This window comes from Mesitornis unicolor, unplaced genomic scaffold, assembly GCF_000695765.1.
Source record: "Mesitornis unicolor isolate BGI_N332 unplaced genomic scaffold, ASM69576v1 scaffold30785, whole genome shotgun sequence".
Taxonomy (NCBI): Eukaryota; Metazoa; Chordata; class Aves; order Mesitornithiformes; family Mesitornithidae; genus Mesitornis; species Mesitornis unicolor.
In genome coordinates this window covers 33,017-55,218 of record NW_010188007.1, presented here as the reverse complement: position 1 = coordinate 55,218, position 22,202 = coordinate 33,017, and the positions used below count along the sequence as shown (strand labels likewise).

Sequence of the window (22,202 nt, the reverse complement as noted above, 5' to 3'; positions counted from 1 at the left end):
TGTTGAGACGAAAGATTCCTGTGTCTGTCTGTGACAATGCAGCACTGACAGGGGTTTGGTGGGGGGGCAGGGTTTGAAGACTATTGAGATTCCAAGGTAATTCAGAATTTTTACAAACATTTAAGAGTAATAATGATGACTCATATGAGTCTGTTTTTGAAAAAAATTGCTAGAACTACCTTTTTTTAAAAATCAAAAGTATATAACTCTCTTCTCTTCAGATAAGGAAGACCACTCAACCTTGCTACTCCTTGAAAACGCTTTGAGTTCTTTTTTTTTGACAGAAAAGATGAACTTCTTTTTGAAGAATGTTCAGAGATTCTAAAGGATAAGAGCTTTTTTTACAGATAATTTAATTTCCATCTCCATGTAAGACTGCAAATCACTTGGGAAGTCAGTGGTAAACAGCTGCAGACTGTACATTTATCCTGTTAACCAAAATTGGTGTTAAATCACCTTCAAAGTGCACCAGCTAAAGAGATCTGGTAGATCTATCTAGAAATCCGTACTCTACTTACTGTAATGTAGCTTTGGAGTCTGTGACACCCTTAAGCTGGTTAGAGACAGGACCTGAGTTGGGTACTTTGGAAGTGAATTCTGTCTCCAGGTCTTCCTTGTTCACCGCTGCTTGTGCGGCACTGGCTCCCGAACCTAGCACAGGCAGAGATTTTGATTCTGATGTGGCCAAGATTCCAGTGGGACCTAAAACCCAATGAAAGTTTAATGCTTCTCTTATCCAGATTGACTGGTCAAGAAACAACACATAAGCACAGCAGAATTTAAGCTAACTGCAGACATCAAAATGGAATTATAAAGAACAGTGTCCAGTGCATGAAGAGCACCAAAATTTTCATATGTGCAGCTTTTGCTCTCCCCACCAACATGAACCCTTTCCTGTACGGCAAGCAGGACTCACTCTGTTGACACAGTTGTGCACTCAATCCCTTGTCTGTTGGGATGGTAAATCCTGCTGCCCACGCTGCACTACCAAGTCACAGCTTGCCAGTGCTCTCCCAGCCTGAAGCGCAGACGGAGCGACAGCCAGCCCAGCAACAAAAAAGCTGTTTCTCATGCTGATGAGTGGTCAGTGAACTGTCTATCTACGAAGTCCAAGCTAAAACCATGCAGTGACATGCAGCCACATCTGCATCGACTATGGCATGGACTTACACTTGCACAGACTGTGTTTCTAACCAGGCAGAACATCAGCAGTTTCTTACAGATGATGATAGTAAAGCATAGCTTAAAACTGCAGACCCTTGCTCTGCAGAAGAGGTCAATTCAAAACATTAGTCCTAAACACTCAGGTCTCTGGTTACCATTACTTTGAAAAGTATTTTCGCAGCAGGCTCAGGCTATTAACCCCAGTAACAGCGTCTGAGCTCCAGGCAGGACAGAGGAACCTGTGTATATATGGCTGTGTGCGCAGAAAGTCCTGACAGAGGCATCTCTTGGAGAAAACAGGGATGAAAAGCGACAGGCGCGATGGGGAAGTGAGCCACTGCAGAAGTAAGCAGGGTTCTCCATAATGGCTGAAATGGCAATGGTCTGCAAGAGAAGGTAAAGCTTCAAGAGTCACTTAACGTGGGGTGAGGAAGAGGACTATGAAGGAGCCCGGCCACTTACCGCCACTGTCCTGGTCAGTGGTCACTTTCCGACGTCGCAGCACTCGCTCCAGCTCCGTTTCACTGCTGTCAGTTTCAAGGGACTTTAAGCTTCGGGAACTTGTGGATTTGTTCAGTGTTTCCTACAGCAAGAAACAGGCATGACAAGCCCTCTGAGGACACATTATGCTTTGTCAAACATCCCATACACACAGTGTGAGAACGTTTTAAATGGCAGAACAGCAACTGCAGCTCTAGACTGGTGTGCAAAGCTCTCTCTTCAGTACAACAGAGAGCATCTGAGGCTTGGCTCCTCACTCCTCCCCTTACGTGAATTTCCTGATGTAGGGATCAACCACACTTACCTGCACCTTAGAGGGTTGGTATCAGGCTTAAGAAAGGTGCTCTGGATCAGTAATGAACAAACGCTGATGTTCACAGAATCACAGAATCACAGAATTGCTCGGTTGGAAAAGACCTCTGAGATCATCACGTCCAACTGTTCCTGTCTACCCACTAAACCATATCCTTAAGTACCTCGTCTACCCGCTCTTTAAACACATCCAGGGATGGTGACTCCACCACCTCCCTGGGCAGCCTGTTCCAGCCTCTGACAACGCTCTCAGTAAAGAACTTCCTCCTTATCTCTAACCTGAACCTCCCTTGGCACAGCTTGGTGCCATTTCTCCTTGTTCTATCCTCCATCACCTGGGAGAAGAGACCAGCACCCACCTGTCTACAACCTCCCTTGAGGTAGTTGTAGGTGGTGATGAGGTCTCCCCTCAGCCTTCTCTTCTCCAGGCTAAACAAGCCCAGTTCCCTCAGCCGCTCCTCATCAGGCTTGTTCTCCAGAGCCCTCACCATCCTTGTGGCTCTTCTCTGAACACGCTCCAGAATCTCAACATCTTTCTTATAGTGAGGGGCCCAGAACTGAACACAGTACTCAAGGTGTGGCCTCACCAGTGCCGAGTACAGGGGGATAAACAGTTCACATGGAACTGCCAACTTCCTTCATCTTAACATTTAAAGGATCTTAAAAAAAAAACTACTAGAGTGATACAATTATTAACAAAAAGCCAAAGATCCATGTTTCACTGCTCCAGCATGTTTTATATTTTAGCACGGTCCTGTGCGGCTGCATCCTGGTGTGGACACGTATCTGCAGAAGTCGGTATGTACTACCTGCAGCTGCAGCACGTGGTTATATCCTATAATCCAGCTGACCTGCCATAAACCTGACACGTACTTCATAGTTGCTCTTATGCACAGAGTTAGATCTTAAGTTGAAACAGTTTTTTATACACACAAAATAGAAATGCATGCAATTCTACCAAGGTTAGTATTTTGTATCAGCGAAGCTGCAAGTCCAGCAGCACTTTCCTTAAGGGGGAAATGCTTTAATCAAAGCCTGAAACCTCCCAAAGTTTCCCGCAAGAATTTTAACACACATAGTGCATCCTGCATGCAGTTCCCAACTGACAAGAGTTACTGGATCAACACCCACTTGTCTGTAAAATTTCCCCAAAATGCTTATAAGGCAACTGAAAACTTGGGACCCATGTGCTATTTCATGCTCCCTCTGAGTCTTGCCATCTTTAGGAAACCCCAGGAATCTTCTTTACTTAGCCTTTCATAACATGTCAGACTTCTGTAGCATTTTTCCAGCATATAAGTAACATTTCCTTAGCATCTTTTGTTGACAAGCACATAACTTCTGATCAGAAGTAGCAAATGACAAAAGGAAATGGCATCGCAAGTTGCAAAAGCTGTGGACTTTCAGGATCCCAGCAAAGTAACTCTAATTCTTCACTCCCCACCCAAAAACTGAAATACTTTCTTTGGCAACTATTTGAAATCTAACTGAGCAAGTACATTTTTAATGAGTGGTATGCTCCAAATCTGTACAAATATCTGTGTACAAAAGCAACTTGAGCAACGGAGTCACTCAAACTCTGCAATTTACAGAACATAAATGTGTTTTGTTTGTAACCATTATATGGAGGCTGACATGAAATGCACTATTAGCATAGTAACAACAAATGTTTACTCCATCACATCCCACCCCCGTGTTTGTTGTCTGACTGTGTATAATGACTGGTCTCAAGAACAGACTGGAATTGGATTTTATGTAGTTTGTCTTATACCACAAATATCCTGAAGGGTTCAAAAGCCCCAAGCTACATGTGGAAGCAGAGTGACTGCAGGTTTCTTTCTGCTCCCTCTGAAGTACATAATCACACCTCCCCTGGTGTCAGTGATACAGTGTCAAAGACATAAACCTTCAGCAGGATCACCGAGCCCAATCCTCACTGGTCCAAAGTGCACACTGTATCAAACTACTCATACACTTACGGAGTTCCATTTAAAACAATCTCTGTGTTGCATTGTATTCCTTTTCTATTTACCTCCACATTTAATTATGTGTCCCTCTAATTAGAGCTTGGTTTTAAAGTCTGGGGGCTCTCTAGATCATTTCTTCCCTTCTGTCCCTGCTTTCCTGTCACTGGAGAACAGTAAGTTTTTAACACGTCATTGGTGTCGCACTTGATTTTTACATCACAGCACAGGCTGTGGCTACACTCATTGCTGTACTGTCTTGCATCACCCAACACAGCTGAAGTTATTTTCATAAGGGCTGTTTAGGTGCTACCATGGGTATCAGAATGATTCGCCTTACCTTCTGTGGAGTGGATGTGAAGCATTTTGCTTCAATATGGGCAGAATTTCACTGTTTCTCACCTTACAAAGGCAAGGTGATGCTGCACTTCAGCTTTAAAAGCTTCAGGGTCGCAGAAGTCAGGGAGCAACCACTACAGCTCCTTCTGACAGGCTGACAAAATTTTAGCACTTGTGCAAAAGAAACAACCAGTTAAATAAGCAGTGCAACACACGAGCAAAGGAGGGACCAGCAGCAAATAGCACATTGCTTTGAGCAGGCCCAAAGTTTTTATCTACTGGTAAATGGGGATACGGACAGCTATTCAGAATCAATTTTTCCACATATAAATATAGACAGACTGGAGACCTCTTGCTCTATTTAGGCTATGTCTATGCTAACAAGAAATCTGGTGCCTCAGGAGAGAGCAGGAGTTCAGAGCAGTTGATGATGAGAACCCTACATCTACTGTGTGCACAGTTCTGGGGCTCTACTTTGGATTAGGTTTGTTCACGTGCCTCTCCCTTTCTAAGCATCCCCACTGCGAGTACTCTGAGTACTTGGAAAGTTCCCAAACGACCTATGGCAGGTGCAGACCACAGCATCCCCTCTAGTGGCATGAACATACAAATCTGGAGCAGAGTTAACAGATTAGTTTTCTCCAAAATAAATGGTTTTCACAGGATCAAAGCCAATCTTTCACTTGAAGCAAAGTCAAACACTCCAAAACTGCTCTACAGCTTCAAACCAAAACACTAGTGCAGAACTTGCAAATACTCAGCTATTTTGCACAGAAGGCCTTCAGCTCAACGAGAAGAAAAAATTGAAATATAAACTGTAAGTTTTCTTACCAGAATCCCTTTTAATTCTTTCATTGCACTTTCAGAGGGCTTTGGTGTTTCTGGCTGTGAACAAACACAACAAATATGTTAAAAAACCCATGAACTGGACCATGACAGACTTTGTGCTTGAAGACAGACACTGCATGAGGGTCTAGAGCACAAGTGTGCAGTTGTATTATGTTCCTCTGCTCTCTCCTCTCATGGGCACATGGCTAACATTCAATCTATTTTCTTATACAGAAGGGAAGAGTCTTAGCTCTTATCACTGAGAATCACAGCCTATACATAAAAGAAGATTATGCTTTTGGTGAAGATGGAAAGCAATATTTTATATATTCTGTTTCTCAGTAGCTGTCTGTTTACAGTACGTTTGCTTTCGGTTCCTTTCCACGTCAAAGAAACTGGGCTTCTGTGTACTTACTGCTGGCTTCACATCTTCTTCTGTTCTTCAGATAGATGCTGCTCTAATTTTATTCAAAATCAAGCAAAGCAAATGAGGTGAGCAAATGTATTCTTTTGAATGTTTTACAGAAAGCCCAATTTATTTTCAGTGTAAATTACTGTGCTTTGCTAATACTATTGCTCTGCTATTCATTCCAAACCTTTGTTTTGGGCCTGCTTGACTGGTTGACTGGTCTCAGATGAACTCCCTTTTTAATTCTGTCCATCATCTCTTCAACAGCTTGTCTCTTCAGATCCGTAACTTCTTCACCTGTTCCAAAAATCAAAGAGCACATCACATTCCAGATAGGAACTACAGAGAAATACTACAAAGAACAAAGCACGTTAAACAGCCTCCTAAAGAGCTTGCTTGCCATATACAGCCAGTTACCATAATCATAGATTAGTTTTAATGATGTAACAGCATTTACATATACAATGTACTCAGTTACACTCAATGCAGCAGGTCTTCCTGCTTGCACGTGATGCATATTGCTCGTGTATTGTCCAAACCCATGCTGCTTCTCCATTTTATTAAAATTGTAAATGACAAGCATGAATGCATAGGCTTATTTTTCTCCCCATAAGTGAGCTGTTCACAGGGTCATTCCTACAGGACCACTGTCTTATTCCTAAATTTCTCCACAACAGTGAGGCACTTTACCTTACACTGCCTACATCTACATGGCAGCAGAAACCAACAACCACATCTCTAGTTATCAGGAATTCTAGTTTCTGGATACAGCACTATCAGCAGCCTTTGCTATCAGCTAAACTGCCACAAGCTCTTCACGGACAAATGCCAATCTACACACAGCGAGGATCCAGCCGTGGACTTCGCAGATGCCAAACTGCAGCACCTGCAGAAGTCAGGACAGAAGCAGGACCCAGATCCTGAAAAACACACAGCTCCTATAACTGTTTGGGAATTGCAAAAGCTCGGTGCTATAGGCTGAAGCACCAAGGACTGAAGAATACGGCCCCACTCCTACTTTATCTCTTCACTGTGGCTTGGCAGAAATTTCCACCGCTTCATGGCCACAGGACAAGTTGGCAATGCTCCATGGTGAGCCCCATATGCAGTCCACCACAAGACCACCAAACGTGTCTCGTATCTCACAGCGATTTAAAGACCTTGCTGGAACAATGCGCCAACATCTCAGACTGAGCTAAAAACACCTTTAAAGAACACTGCACCAAATTAAAGGGCTAAACTTAAACACCATTAAAGGAAACTGTTGCTTTTTCAAGAGATTCAGTATCAGGACTGCAAACTATTCAGATGAAATGGGAAGCTGTGTGATGATCCTAAGCAATACCTGTTAACTTATCAGTGTTCCGGCCAATGTAACAAGACACCTGAAGTGCCATACCAAAAAGGGGATAAAAAAGAGAGTACTTAAAGCAAATACGTGGAGAAATACGGTTGACGCTATTCAAAGCTGCAACGTTGTGCCTTATGTAACAGGAATTTTAAATAGACTTTCGCTCTCTCACTTGTCAGGGTACTATTGATGATTCATAGAAATGCAGTTTCTGTATTGTAAGTCGATTTAATGTCAGGCTTTAATTTCACAAACAGGCTGTTTCAAATATAAAAGCTTAATTGGTGGTATGGGATAGAAACCACTCATTCTAAGTCCTTAACAAGCGTCAAAACAAGCCTCAAGTTGGATATAATAACTAGATTAAGAAAGAACTTGCCCCCTTTTTATTTTTATTTTAAGAACAGCTCAACTATTAAGAGAAGCAGCAGTTTATATGTGATTGAAGAAAGGTCAGAACTGTTAAAGTTTGCTAATAAATAATGAAAGAATGGGGTGCAGAGAACTTATAGTGAATTTCATAGTATTTCCTGCAATCACTGTTTGTAACAACCTCAACAAAAAGGTGTAATCAAAACATCTAGGATACTTCAAGGTAAGGAAACCTGATAAACGAAGGCAACATCATCGAACTTTTACTGAAAGGTAAGATTGACTCTTCATCAGAGATCTCAGTGCGAGGTCACTTCTCTATTTATTTATTCCAGACCAACAACCTTATATCTCTCAGACTGGTAACCAGTTCCCAAAGATCCCCCCAGGGACTTGCCCAAGTCACCCCATTCCTCAGTTCCTCACCTGGAAAATGGGAGGGATAACACTTCCTTCCCCCACTTTCTGCCTGTTGGTCCCACCCAACAATCCAGCCATGCTTACATACTATTACGGTTTGCTAACAGTGATTTTTTCTCTAACAGTTATACCTTATACCTATAATTTCAGTCAGGTTCCCTTCTGCAGTCCCCTTCTTTGTTTAAATGGCAGCAAATGAGTTAAGCAATTCACCACACACAAACTCCTGCTGCTTTAGAAGGAAGAGAGAAACAGCGAGAAAAACCTTGGTTATTTAACTGGCAGTGCTTGTCTAACCAGCTCTGACTCTTCAGGCACTCACGATCATTTGTAAATCTGTACTTAACTCCTATTTTCAACCTACTAAGTTTCCAGCTTCCATTAGCAACAATAAAATGCAATTTGAGCTGTTACTTTGCATGCAGAGCCACCTTAGTGCGAGATTCTTAGTGCAAGTGTTTTGTTTTAGGTTTTCAGTATTATTAAAGGATTAGCATTGTAGTCAACACACATAATTTCGTAAGACATGAACTGAGGGTGAAAACTGAAGCATTTAACAAACTAACTCTGTGGAGAGGCTCTGGACAGAAGAAATCACAAATAAGATGCCATTTGGAAGTTGGAAACTTCCCTGTGTTATCCTGTACATAACCTGCTCTCTTCTGTCTTCCCTTAAAGATTTTGATCTGCAGCCTCAAACACTGCTCACACCAAAATCCATTTGGAAAAAATAAACGGGATGCTGATCACCACCTCAGTTGTGGGGGCACAGATGGCTGTGAGGGCTACACAAATTTGCTTGGGATGCTGTTAAAGCTTGCAGTACCAAAGCTACAATGCCAAAGATACCACTTGCTGTCTCAGAGTACGCATACCTGGGCTGCAATCCCATTTCTGCACTGCAAGGTAGAGGAATATGCTGGGACATGGACAGCAGTTGTTAATGTTGACAATTAATAAGCATTTGCATCCCTACCTGTATTGACAGTTCACTTTCACCAGCTTTATCTCCAGTACCCAGTGAATAATCCACATGACCCGAGCAACGATGAGCCATACCTGACTCCTGCTGAGGAGGCTTCTCCTTCTTGCTCACGTTGGTGTTGGAATGTGATCTTTTGCGAATCATTGACATTAGAGACCTTCGGGGAAAATAAAACTGCAGATTGTCATTCTGTCCTGCATTACACACTGCTAGAATGAACCTGAACATGACACACAAACAGCTTGCTTATACCTGATTATGCAGCTACTCACAAAAGACTCATTTAACAGTTCTTGAATGCAGATGTACGTACTGAATTACCCCCCACAATGCCACCCATCAAAATGCACCAGAGAAATTTATTTCTCTTTAACAGACATTAGGCACAAATCAAAACACTCCAGATTTGAATATTAAAAGACAGCGTCTCATTGTGACACATGACAAATTGAAGCTGCTCGGCATAATAAAAGGAAAGAAGAGCTGTAGATACAGGAGTGAAGTATTATTCTCCAGAGGACACTTAAATATGGTGATCAGTATCTCCCCACCAACTCCAAGTTTGTAATCTTGTTACAGTGTCAAATAATTATCCCTTCACTACAGTCAAAACGTGAAAGTCCAGGCAAGGAAATGATTCATCTTAAAGCCCGAGTGCGAGCTCCTTCGCGCATCTGATGTGTCAGTGGGGTTTACTGCTCCCTACTGAACATTGCTGCTTGCCAAGTGGAGTGACCTCGGGGCCATAAAGGGTCAAAACTGTCTCAGAATAAAAGCAGCATCCACTGTCTAGGCTCCAAAACATCTCTATGCACATAAGCTTCACCCTGCCTGAAGGAAATACTCGGATTTAGCGACTACAGCTCAAAATGAGTATTTTTATCTATTCCAAATAATAAAGGGCACAAACTTAAACAAAGCGAAATAAAAAAAACACAATTCCCTAGACAGTTAATTCCTGCTACACATTAGTGAGAAAGAAGCAAGCAAGGCAAATGAGTTAACAGATGTAAAAGGAGAAAAAGAGCAAACAAAATAGTTCAGAAAATGTTTAGTTTGGATTTCTAAAAACAAAGCAAGATGCACAAAAGGATCAATTCTCCCTTGTAATCATCTCAACTCATATGTTTAACACAGGAGTTACGAGGATTCTTGTATGTAATTTCTATTACAGAAGCTTAGAAAGTGTCATCAAAGTCCATTTACTTTTAAAACCAAGAATCCTACATGAAAATTAGCCGAGTTCCTAAAATTAACTAAGCACAGTTCAGGGCTTAGTTAATTAATTTGGGTCTAATGCCTGACACATCATATATTGCTCAGCCTCTTCTATGGTCCTTTGCAAAAATCAGGCTTAGTTTTGGCAGTTTCATCCAAAACTGCTTGGTGGTGAGGTGGTGATATTCTGTTATTTTTGCTTCTTTTTTAACTTATGAAAGCAACTGTGGATGCTCAATGGAGCACTGTCAACACCAGTATCCAACAGGACGGGACACACAGTGATCCAATGTATCCTTTGGTTCAAAGGGGTTTTCTTAGCAGTAGGTTCAGACAAGCATTTCACAACTCTGTAATTACAGCTATCAGGTGAAGAGATTAAAAAAAATTCTCCTAAATTTGGAGAAGACAAGTATCCCTCCTCCTCAAGTCACAGTCTACACAATTTGTTAGGCTTTGGGCACTGCTCAAAATTGCTCAGGGTGTTTGTTGGCAGGTGAAGCAGAGAGTGTCCCAAGACAGACGGAGGAAGCCTTTTTTTCTTTAAGACACTCTTCCTGCTTGGATGCAAGCTCATACACCGTATTTTGCTTCAGCGAAGCATTAATGCTGTGACCACTGGTTTAAGTACTCACCGTATGGGGTTTGGAGGCGGCGGAGGAGGAAGAGGAGGAGGGGGTGGTGGTGGAGGAGGTAGTGGAGGATTTTCAGATTGCTGTATTCGCTTCTGAAGTTCATCAACTGTGCAAGAGCAATCAACAAACCAGAGTGAGTTCTTGGTTTCTCAAAGCAGCTCTAAAATACAACTCTGATGGTTTAAGCAAAAAAGCTACTAATAAACTAAAAAACCCAATGAGACTAAGCCGCACAGTTGCTACAAAGCTCTATTTCTGGCAACATTTTCTACCAAGAAATATGTCCTAGATGCACTGGATTGTCCTTACACCAGTTACCTCCAACCTGAGTCACTGTGAAACTGGCACTCTCCTTCACACAGGATTCTCCACATAAACTAACAGAGCAGGGAGAAGTTTCTCACATTTCTGCTATGCTCTATTTGAAGTTGTCTTTGAGAATGAACCAACAATAGAAATGAACAATTTCAGCTTCCAGTCTTATCTCTGTGTCTTGCCGATGCACTTTGGTGTGCTTTTTCCTCACAAAAATACCCAAAACCAGGCAGCAGGTGGAATGGATTTTCTCTCTCCTGTTTTTATGACAGATCTAAAATGTGGCAATTACCTTTCTACACTTGAAATGTTGTCAAATGCAATTAACTGAGGAAGGGCAGGAGCAGAGGGAAAAAAGGTCTTAAATTTCTTTTAGTTATCAAAATTCTTAACAATTGCTTCTGAATACAATAGGAATTATGGCAGAAGTATAGAATATGATTTCCAAAGTGGATATGATTCTTTGTTCTCATCATGATGGATTCAAATTAAAATTACAATCTTTAACATTTACTTTTAAACTTAAAAAGGAAAAATTAGAAATCGATGGAGTGACTTTAAATTCCAGCTACAATCTTTATGCTGATAAATTCCTTCTGAAGGACAAACGTGCCTGGAAGGAAAGTGTTTGCTGTGAAAGTCAGACCTTCTCCAACGCAGCTGAGAAGAACTCATATGCCTGCCCAGGCCTTTTTATAAGGCTGGGTAATATAAAACTCCAACCTAAGGCAGTTCTTCCAAGCAAGACTGCTAACAAGCTTAAAGATAATCCTGGTTTTCAGGATATGTTTCAGAAAAGCATGGCTATACAGGGAGTCTTAACCAAGGATAGGGACTTTGGCCTCCTCTGATGCCCGGGCACTCAAATGCTTTCCTGCCCAGGTATCAACCTAAAATCAGCACCTGCTCAGGCCTTGACTTGAACAAGGACTGAAAGCAAAGGCACACACAAATTCTTAACCAACCATAGCCCCACATTCCCTAGAGTAAGGAAGAGCCCTTTTCAAAAGCAATATTAAATAAAGAGCATTAGGTCAGAGTTTTCTTCATTCAGCAGACAGGATGCTGCACACAAGCACAACCCTGACAGCAATAACTGCATGAACAACTGCATTGCAACACTTGTTTCCTCCTAAATACTCTGTGAATCTTTTCTGTCCATATTCTTTGGGCATCCATTTAAATCTTAGAGACAGACACTTCTTTCCTTTCAGTCACTTTATGTAGAACAAAATATCTGAGATATCTAAGAGATTTAGAATTCTTATGGATATGAGCCATAAAAACACACTGGATTTGTTCAGTTAACTCCCCTTGTAGGGCTCTGAAGGCAGTACTTACCTTTTAAGTATCTGCTTTAAAAAAACAAAAAGGGAAAAAACCCACCCTCCAGGCCCTCTCACATTAGCAGAAACTGTTTTCTCCCATGTCAATATGAAGGGCTAAATCGTGTCTTTGTTTTCACTGGTGTCTTCTATTACAAGACTACTGAATGCTTGGGTAATTATGGAACGGTTCTGTACCATTCCCACAATGCAGACTCCACAGTCTGATAAATCACTGTGCATCTTTGAGGAGAGAAAAAAGAAAGCAGAGTTATCCCATTTTATTTATTTTTAAAGCTAGGTAAGAGGATACATTTTGACTGCATATAAAGGACTGTGTTTTTCACCCAGAAGCCCATTCACGTGGACATATCCATCTCTTAAGACTCAGGTATTTTATATGTCAGGTATTTTAACAAGGGTATTTGTATACCTTACAGAAGTTTTACAAGGTTATCCTTTCACACACGCCCTGGACACAACTGCTCCATGGTTGAAGGCAGCTGCTGTACTTTGTCTCCTGAAGCACAGATCTGGATCCCAGCTACACAAAACCTGTTGCTTCTGGAGTCTCAAACTCAACGTGTATAATTCAATTAGATGTGCACCACTCGCACCCCCCAACTGTACCTCTAAAATGGAAGTTACTACATTATTTTACCTGAATGCTTCAGGTCTCTAGCTTTTTCTTCTGAGCTCTGACACTTCAGCTCTAGGTCCTTCTTATCTTCTTCCAGAAGTTCTAGTTGCTGTTTAAGACGATTAATCTCCTTATGCAGCGCTTGATTCTCCAGCTGCTCTTCCAACTCTTTGATCTGCAGTTGGAGAACAGTAACATTCATTACAAGAAAAAGTATTTTCTGTCCTTCCTTTTGGCTAGTAACCCATTAGGCACAGCTATTCCTGAAAACACAATGTTATAGCACAGGAGTGAACTACAACTCTCAAAAATCGTCCTCTTTCTGGACGAGAGCTAGACAGATTTTTATGAGAGGTGTCAGAATATTCTATTCTGATCCTAACTTGTTGTATCTCTTTTTTAGAATACATCTTTAGCTCCAAAGTACTTGAGCTATAAGTTGTTCCCTTTATCTTTTTACAGAGTTTTTATCACATAATTAGGATTTAATTTCAGAACATTTCTTCATCTGAAGCACAAAAACACTGACACTTTAGTTCTCTTACTGACTGTTTCCACTGACAGGTTGGTTATTTAAACTCCCTTACGTCAACTCGCGCAGATGCCAGTGGGTGAATTATGGAACATCGGGTTTAGAGGAGCATTCAGGTGCAGAGCAGCAATCGCTTCCCAACTCCCTAAATAGATACATTTTGCTCTAGACTTCAAGGAGCCAAAGATGCAGATGTTTTCTATTAACTGGGAATTATTCTTCCAAAAAAACTAATTAAAAGCATAGGAGATTACATATAGTCCTAGTGTTGCAGCATTGATGCAAGCACAGGAACTACCTTCCTACTCCTAGTGTTACTCTATTACCAGAATTTTAAAAGCAGTCCTCATAGCTAGGGGAAAACTGGTCTTCAGGCTTTCAAGTGAAGCAATTGTTATTCCTCCCAGTTAGAAAGTGATCTAGACCAGTGTCAAAGAATTTGTTTAGATCCTAGCACTGTAAATCCTATCACACCACTCTGCAGCATTCGCCTAACATTTTCCTGCTCCAGTGTGTCTGACTCTTGCCCATACATTTCTTTAGCGAGTGATCAGACTGAATGTGGACTGCCTGCCTCTCACCTCCTGCTCTTCTTAGCTTATCCCTCCAAGATATCCTTTACGTTACTCATCGTGCAAAATATTCTCCTGTCACCTCTTCTTCACTTTCATCCAGAATAAAATACTTAACTAAATCAGAGCCTTCAGACTGAAAAATCTCCAGGTTTTGTACTCATGTCTCACCAGTGGGAAGAAGGGAATCACAGTCTTCCCTGAAGTTTAGTTTTAATATTGTAAGCTCTTCCAGGGGACAAGATCTCAAGTAAATCTGAACATAACAATACATGATGCTCCTTAAATTCAGGAGGTTTTCAAAGACTTCTGCATGAGATGAAAAGTGATCTTGCTTTACCTTTTGTTGGTGTTGAAGCCTCTCTTCTTCTAATGTATGGGTGAGCTTAGCATTATCATCCAAAGCCTTCAAAAGCTGCTGATCAGGAGCAGAATTTTGCAGAAGCAGCTGACTTTGCCTTTTCATCTTGTTTTGTTCAATAAACATCTGCCAAAACAAAACCCACCCCAAACAAAAACAAGAAGTAAGCACAGTCTAATGCTATCCCGGGAAATATGGCAATTGAAAAGAAAATGAAAAAATTATATTGTGTTCATATGGTGGACGTAGAGGGGAAGAACGTGAGAAGAAGGGGAAAGGAAGCTTGAAAGCAAAATTTGCAAGAGCTAAGCTCACGCTGAAAGGAACCAGGCATTTGCTGAGAACCACCCACAGCTACACCTCAATTACCCACATGTTGGCAGCATTCAGAATTTAAACGCATCTCTGGACTTTGTTTCCTGGAAATAGGAACAATCTGATCCCTATTCTCAGAGCTCTGGAGAGATTCAAGGAACTCTGGGTGAAGGAGAAAAGGCCTCTGAATTCACAAGCTATCTCCTCAAACACATCTGCAGCCTTGGCATAAAGCCCACTTCTTTGAGGGTTACCTGGATATGCGAACGATGAAGTGTCTTTGGGAAATGAATTTCAGTCCTTGTTTGTGTAATCAGTGTATTGTGCCAGGAAAAGGCATTTCAGGGCAATTTCAGCCTTTTATTTCTGATGCTTGCATTTTCTCTTCTTCCCCAGTTATATTTTTGATGTGTGCAATGGATACATTGAGGGACGGAAAATAATCAAACGATCTAGAGACATGACATCAAAAAAAAAATCACACATTTCTCCAGGCTCCAGCTAAAAGCTGCAGAGGCTGTCAGCACATGCCGTTCCCATATGAGAGATCTGCCCCTTCCAGACTGTTTAGGAATTTGGGAAAAAAACCGACTGCTTCCTGCCAAAAAAAATTCCTAGTGAATTTGCTCTGTATCTTCACCTCTGTTTCAGGTAGAGGGTTGCCCCCCAGGCACCAAGGGTTTCCACTCCTGACGAACTCAGCTGTGCCTGTTCTTACAGCAGAAACAGGGACTGGGTCGGGCGGAGGTTTGCGATGAGCGCACACAGGGCAGGGAAGCACAGCACTTCTGGCAGGAGAGCGGCCTGAGAACACAGACACTCCCTCAGACTGCACCAACACTGCTGTACAGCGCAGCAACAGCAAGAAGGCATTTCAGGAATAAAGTGTTAGGAAAACAAAAGTTCCACGAGAGCTTTTCAGGTTCCTGCACTATATATTCACTAGTCAAAATTATAGATACAACATATGGTTTCTTCCCATCTGGTGCTATGATTTTTAAATTCTTTTAAATATTGAATTTTCAAGAAACAGCAGCTGATGCAGATCTGTGGCTTTGCACACACTTCAACTGAGCCTACCTAGCGAGCAGCTCTGTCTCCAGCTGCACACACAGCCCGCGAAGCTGCTGACCGCGCTGAACTTTTAACTCTCAAGGCAGCCTGCTTGACCCTGCGTGCCAAGAAGAGTCAATTGATGCGGCCTTAATACCGATAAAACCTACAATGAACACTTCATTGGGCAAAGCTGTGCCATGGGGGCAGGCAATAACGGACGGGAAGTATTCGATGAAGAGGAAACAATGAATACAGGTTCTAGTGCTGAACTTTGTTATAAAACAAACAAAACTCAAATTTATGACAATACACAGGCCACTGTGGTGTGGTGCAAATGTGCACTGGACATCAGCTCCCTGTCCCAAAATTCTGCTAGTCAAACCAATAATGCCTGTATTATCTTACAATGGTATGGCTGTGGCAAAACCTGTCCAAAGGCAAACGAAGCTCAGAATTAAATCTACCCACTCCAACCCATAAAGTTTGCCTTCTTATCGTAACTCATCTATTTGATTAATATTTTATCTTCTTAAAATAAACAGCATCTTTGAAACATCACATTTTAGAAAGGCCTCTAAATCACTGCTGAAGAACTCAATCCTGTCTTCAAGCCCCCTGTCTTCCTAAGGCAGCCAAAAGTTATTTAAGCCTGACAGAAACAACATCTCTCTAGGTGTCACCTTCAGCAACCATTGCAGTTTACCTGCTGAGAACTTTCAAAGCAAAGTGAAAACTTTGGGTTTCATTTTTTGGAGCTCAAAAATAGTTTGAGGTGATAGCTTCAGATTTTTTTTGTTCCCTGTGTTTCTGCCACTAAACCCAACAGAACAGAGTTGTTCCAGCCTGAGGGAGCAGAAAGCTACCAAAACCAGAAGAAATCAAGCAGAGCAACTTGATTTCTTCAACTTGAGCAGATACTTCACCAAATGCAGAAAATTCATATTCACTTTGTTTCATCCTCTTCTGCAACAAAATGAAAAAAATCCTTTTGAAGACCCGGGTGAAAACCTTTTCATTCAGAAGTTTTCACATGAAGTCCTGCATTTTCAAGTAGCTTTATAAATTGTTCTCATGACATTGCAAATACATTCTTGCTTACATGTGAAAGTGCCTTCTCCGCCACAAAACAACTTGGTTGCTTATAACTTAATGCTGCAATCAGATACATGGGAATCAACTTTTCATGCACGGAGAGTCCCATCCGTTTCAGAAGTTACTTACACACATGTCCTTGAAGTACCAGCATATTCCAAATAGAAAAGACAAAACTTGAGAAGATGGTTGTGGCAGGTAGAGAAGAAAGAGCTGGTGATGAACTGATAGCAAGTTTTTGAGAGGTTGCTCTGTGTGTTTGAAGTGGGACAAAAAAGGACCTTAGAAATTAATTCTAATTTAAAACAATCACTCACTGCGTCAGCAGGGCAGAAACCTGACTGCCTGCACAACCCAGAATATTAATTAAAGTGACTGCTGAAAGGGCAAAACAGCCACTAACAGGATTATTTGGACTAGGTGGAATTTAACCAATTGATGGATTAGTTCCGACTTTGCCACCTGCTAGACAATTATCTGCAGAGTATCCCAATCAATGCTAGAAACCTAAGTCGATGCTGGAGGAATCTACTGAAACCACGACTGCAGCTAAAGGCAGACCACAAAGGACAGGAGTTTGCTTACATCTACTGTTTTCATTCACAAAATCTCCAACCGCTGTGTAAAGCCGCTACCTACGTCTCCCTTGTGAGTTTACAAACAGAAGCTTCGAAGTGCAGAAAATCTGGGACTTGGCTGCTTTCCATCAGCTGAGTTTGCACAAGAATTAGGGAGGGGGAAAGAGAAGGGGGTGAAATCCTGAAAATAATAGCAGTTTTTCCCTTGACCTCAATGGGGCCACACCTCATTCTCAGAGCCCTGCTCTACCCATTACCCTACAGAGCGCTCGCTGCAGCTGTTTTTTGTTTACACCAGAGCTGAAAAAGGAATTCTTCCTCATTAAAAAAGTTAGAAAGCAACTCTGTTAGTGTCAAGTCCCTGGGAACTCCGATCCTCGCTCAAGTAGCGTTCACGGTTTAACTGGATGCTTTCCAACTAACTCCTCTCCCAGGAGCAAAATGAGGCCAAAGGAAATGCTGTAATATCCATATGTTGCTGCATTTCCATCCATACATTGTTTGGGTACTCGCTATATGGAATAACTTCTTTGTCTTAGCTACAGTTAGGGAGAAGAATGTCTCAATACAGCAGCACTGTTACAGTAAGGCAATGCTTGGCTGCATATAGGAAAATAAAAATCAGTGGCAAGCGCTACCCACTATGAATAGAATAACAAAAGGTACATAACAAGGCAGAGTCAAACTTTGGAAGTCTCAAACAGCAAAAGAGATGATCAGTCAATGGAGCAGTTGGTGCTGATTTCAACCCTTGGCAGCACTGCTCCATCCTATCCACATCCTAGTGAGAAATCCCTAAGTCATCCTTATGGAGTGGTAACCCACTCCTTTACATTTGCCATAGCTTACAGGAGCCAACGTATTTCACATTATGTGTACCCTGAAGCCTTACAGTCTTGTGTTCAGGCCGAAGTAAGTCCCAACAGATATAGGGTCAAGGTATTTGTATCTCCCCAAAAGAACAGGCTCTCTGAAGGATTTTATGTGATGGAGCAGACAGAGTGATCTTGTCTGTTTATGGCTTGATAGGGCACTAAGTGGCTCTAAATTCAGGAGGCAGTCAGGTTAAACTATAAATCCAGGTGTAGATTTTAGTTCAATAGCTAATAAGGAAAAAAATAAATATATACACTCTAATTTTGTCATTGCTTAATTGTGTTGTATTATCAAGGACACCCGGGCTTGTGAGCTTCACTGCATATCAATATTACAGCAGTAAACAATGGCTAGTAGGTTTTTTTGATAGAATAGTTGAGAAACAGATGTATCTTATTAAAACACATTAAGAAACATAATGTTTGGACATTGACCTAGAAGTGCTCTCTCTGCACTCAGGCTCAATGCTGCACATCAAACAACAATATCAGCCTCCTGTGAGTCACAAATCCTTTGTGGTTTAGTGGGTTCATAGGTGACTGCTCAGGAGACAAGTGTTACTTGTGCTACTCAGGAAGAAAGTGACAATAAATAAGTGGGTTCTGCAGTTAGGACACAATCCACAAAACTTACTTCAGCGCATGCTTAATTTTAAGTGCATGTGGCATTACTCTGATCTGAAGATTTGTATCCGGCACTTATATTCTTCTCTGCCTGGGAACTGCTTCTATGGAAAGTAACCATCACACAATATCAGACATAAAGAGGATATTACCCAAATGGCTAATATCAAGAGCATGGAAGGCATAGGACAAGACCCACTTGAACAAAAAATAACCTAAAAACAAACCAACGTGAAGTATGGGTTTCTCTTCTCTCCGATGTCCAATGCCAGGACAAGGGGCAATGTGAGCAAACTGGAGCATAGGAGGTTCCATGAGAATGTCAGGAAAAACTTCTTTACTGTAAGGGTGACAGTGCCCTGGCTCAGGCTGCCCAGAGAGGTTGTGGAGTCTCCTTCTCTGGAGACATTCAAAACCCGCCTGGACGTGTTCCTGTGTGACCTGGTCTGGTGATCCTGCTCTGGCAGGGGTTGGACTGGATGAGCTTTTGAGGTCCCTTCCAACTCCTCATATTCTGTGATTCTGTATGGAAAACCAGAAGGATGTATTTCTGGCAATGTGCTGTGACCTTCACAGACTTCCTCCTTCAGAGCAGCCAAAGACTAACCCGAGCTGGGTTTTTCAAACTGCCACAGAAAACTGAGCAGCACGATCATGAAAAAGGACATATGCATAGTAATGGGCAGCCAACAGGCTCCAGATGATGCATAATTTATGATTAATAGTTTTTGTTAAGGCTTGTATCAGTTTTAGACTAACAAAGACACCATACGGTTGCTTTGGTTATTTGGCTAATTGCTGGACAACTTCTGCAGAGCTACAAGATGCAGCATTAGCAAGTTTTGTGGCTCAAAAGGTCTAATTTACCCAGAATACGGCAACTGGAGTACATGAGTTAACCCCATTACTTGTCCATCATTTGCTTCTCACCACAGAAGTGCTTGCAGCATGTATTTTGAGTGTGAGAAAGCTGAATCCCCATCAGCACTGCGACTTCCTTTAAAACACAGTGTTATTTATTTTACCAGCCTGTCCTGTACAAAAGCGTTTGTCAACCTACAGCACTCATTCCTCACTTATGAGGCATAACTGCCCAAGGCCCAAAGTAAAGGGAAAAATATACTCTGTATTGTTACCTATTTCTTCATTTCCTGCAGTTAATGATTTTCCTTTTTGCCATGGCAGAAGTATAGCGATACATTCTATAATGCTCACAGTCTTACAGCATTTAGACACCATCTAATATATTCAGAAATAGATCATATACCACATGAAAAGGGAGAAAGCATCTTCATTTTTCCCCCGATAGATTAATTGCCTGAACAAAAAAGAGAAGAGAAAAAAGAGAAAGAGACCAAAGAGAGTTTCCTAGAGCATACATCTGTTACCATTTCACAAGCCTGTTCTTGGGAAAAAGCTTGATGAAACATATTAGAGTTACATCATGCTTCAAAAGTGGCAACATTCAAGCTCAGGAGGATTCAAGCACTAACCACTTATCATGTCTCTTTAATTATTATTTGCAGTTCAGTCAGCTGGACTGCAAATTAATTATCTTCGGATACCAGTTGCTGTTGAGCTATCCTTGGTAATGCACAGAGTGTGGTACTTGTAAGCACAGGGTTGCTCCGTCAGCGCTGGTTTTGCAGCATCCACTCACAGATGTAGCACGTTAATGCGAAAGTCCTCACAAATTAACCCCAAAGGTCACAAATGCATCTGAGGAAGAGTTCGTTGGGAGCTCTTGTCATGGAGATAACCAAACCCACTGCACGCAACCTCGCGAGTAGCGCAGACATCTGTGAACCATGACAATAATTTTTCCAAAGTCTTACAAAACGATAGCCACCTTTAATCTTTCAGTAAAGGGAAGATTCAGCCTCAGATTAAGTCATGTCAGCTGTGCGCTGGCCCAGGTACAGGATGCAGGCATTCTGAGCTAAGGAGGTTAACCACGAACGTGTAGTAGTTACTTAGAAACACAAACACAGGTATAATATGCTGGTTTAATGCATCTGTAAGTATTGAGAACCAGAGGGAAAGTCAAGGAAAAGATGAACAATGCACAGTACAGATTCACTTTATCTTTTTAATCCATCAGGATCACAGTCCCTTTGAAAGCAGCCCTTCAAACCCTCAAACTGCAAACTATTTTACAGAGAAGCGTAAACACTTGGGATACCCTTCATTTTTATTTTTTTTTCAGTTGCATGTTATGAGAAAAAAATCCTAAGTTCGCCTCAAAAGTGAGAGGAACCCAAACAAACCTCCTCGGCACTTGGACACTTGATTCCTATTTATCCATGATAGAGAAGACAGAAAAACACAGCTCGATGATAACTTTGAGCACACCGCCTCTCCTCCGGGAGGTTTCCAGAGTAACTTTAGGTGCAGGGGTTGTCTCCATGCCAGCACACACGACAGTAATCAACTGTTCACTTTACAAAATATTGTTGCAGGGCAGGCCGTATGCTTAATAAACCATTTATGCTAGATTATTTTGTTCAACTCCTGGGATTTTTACATCGCTAAGACTTTCAATTTACTTCTCTCACCGTGTTCCTCCCCTTTTGGCTTGCTTTGGCTGTATGTATTGTATTTTGCTCATCTTTGTGGAAGAGTGCTTTTCAGGGCTAGCCTCTGTATTATTGCGATGGCCTTCAAGATACTCTCTGCCTTCCTTTGTTTTCTTATAAACTGCTCCACAAAGAGCTGAGAGATCTTAAAGTGTCTCTTAAAACATGACACTAGAATTCTGGTTAAGCTTGCCAAGATTCCCGTGTTAACAACCCTGTTTTATTCAGGTAGGTACAGATTTTTCCATGCCCCCGCCCTTTACACACTCTATTTATTTAGTTCTTTTATGCAGATTCCTGTACCTTTCACAATGGATTGTGACTCACTTCAAACTCTCTTTCTTTCACCTTCCCCCTCCCCACACCACGGCTGACAATATTTACTCAGTTTCTTTAGAACCTCTAAAGAGCGTGAATTCTAATGTTTGAAGTTGGATCAATTTTGATTAATTAAATATATATTATGGTGGTGCCAGCAGCATGACTATAATTAAAGCTGTATTGGATTTTTTTTTCCTTTTTGATCAAAAGCTCTGATTTTCAAGTGTTCGCTCACTCCTGTATGTGCTCCCTCCCCCCCTCCTTGCTTCTTGTCTTTCCTCTCCCCTCATCTGTGTTTGCTCCTGCACACACGCTCGCCCGCCCATTCTCTCTCACACCTGCACTCCCAATTGCTCACGTTCTGTGGCAAATCCTCCTCGCTTGTCAGAAGGACAGGAAGCAAAGGGCATCCCTTGGAAAAGCAGCCCACGCCAGCCGCTCATCTGCTCCTCTCCCATTGCAGCCTCAACACAAGGGCAAAGCTAAAAATGGAGCCATGCCATGGAGAAAGGGCTCCATTGA

At 41.8% G+C, this 22,202-nt stretch overlaps 1 protein-coding gene across 1 annotated transcript in view; it reads right to left on the bottom strand.

Moving 5' to 3' along the window:
• Nucleotides 1-22,202, bottom strand: part of KIAA1598 (KIAA1598 ortholog) — a 54,191-nt gene that overhangs the window by 8,132 nt on the left and 23,857 nt on the right. Inside the window, exons 8-15 of the mRNA XM_010185647.1 lie at nucleotides 14,223-14,369; nucleotides 12,800-12,953; nucleotides 10,499-10,604; nucleotides 8,720-8,802; nucleotides 5,705-5,814; nucleotides 5,112-5,165; nucleotides 1,627-1,747; nucleotides 519-702 (exon numbers count right to left, since the gene is read on the bottom strand). Coding sequence (XP_010183949.1) covers nucleotides 519-702; nucleotides 1,627-1,747; nucleotides 5,112-5,165; nucleotides 5,705-5,814; nucleotides 8,720-8,802; nucleotides 10,499-10,604; nucleotides 12,800-12,953; nucleotides 14,223-14,369 — 959 coding nt within the window. The remainder of the gene's footprint in view (nucleotides 1-518; nucleotides 703-1,626; nucleotides 1,748-5,111; nucleotides 5,166-5,704; nucleotides 5,815-8,719; nucleotides 8,803-10,498; nucleotides 10,605-12,799; nucleotides 12,954-14,222; nucleotides 14,370-22,202) is intronic.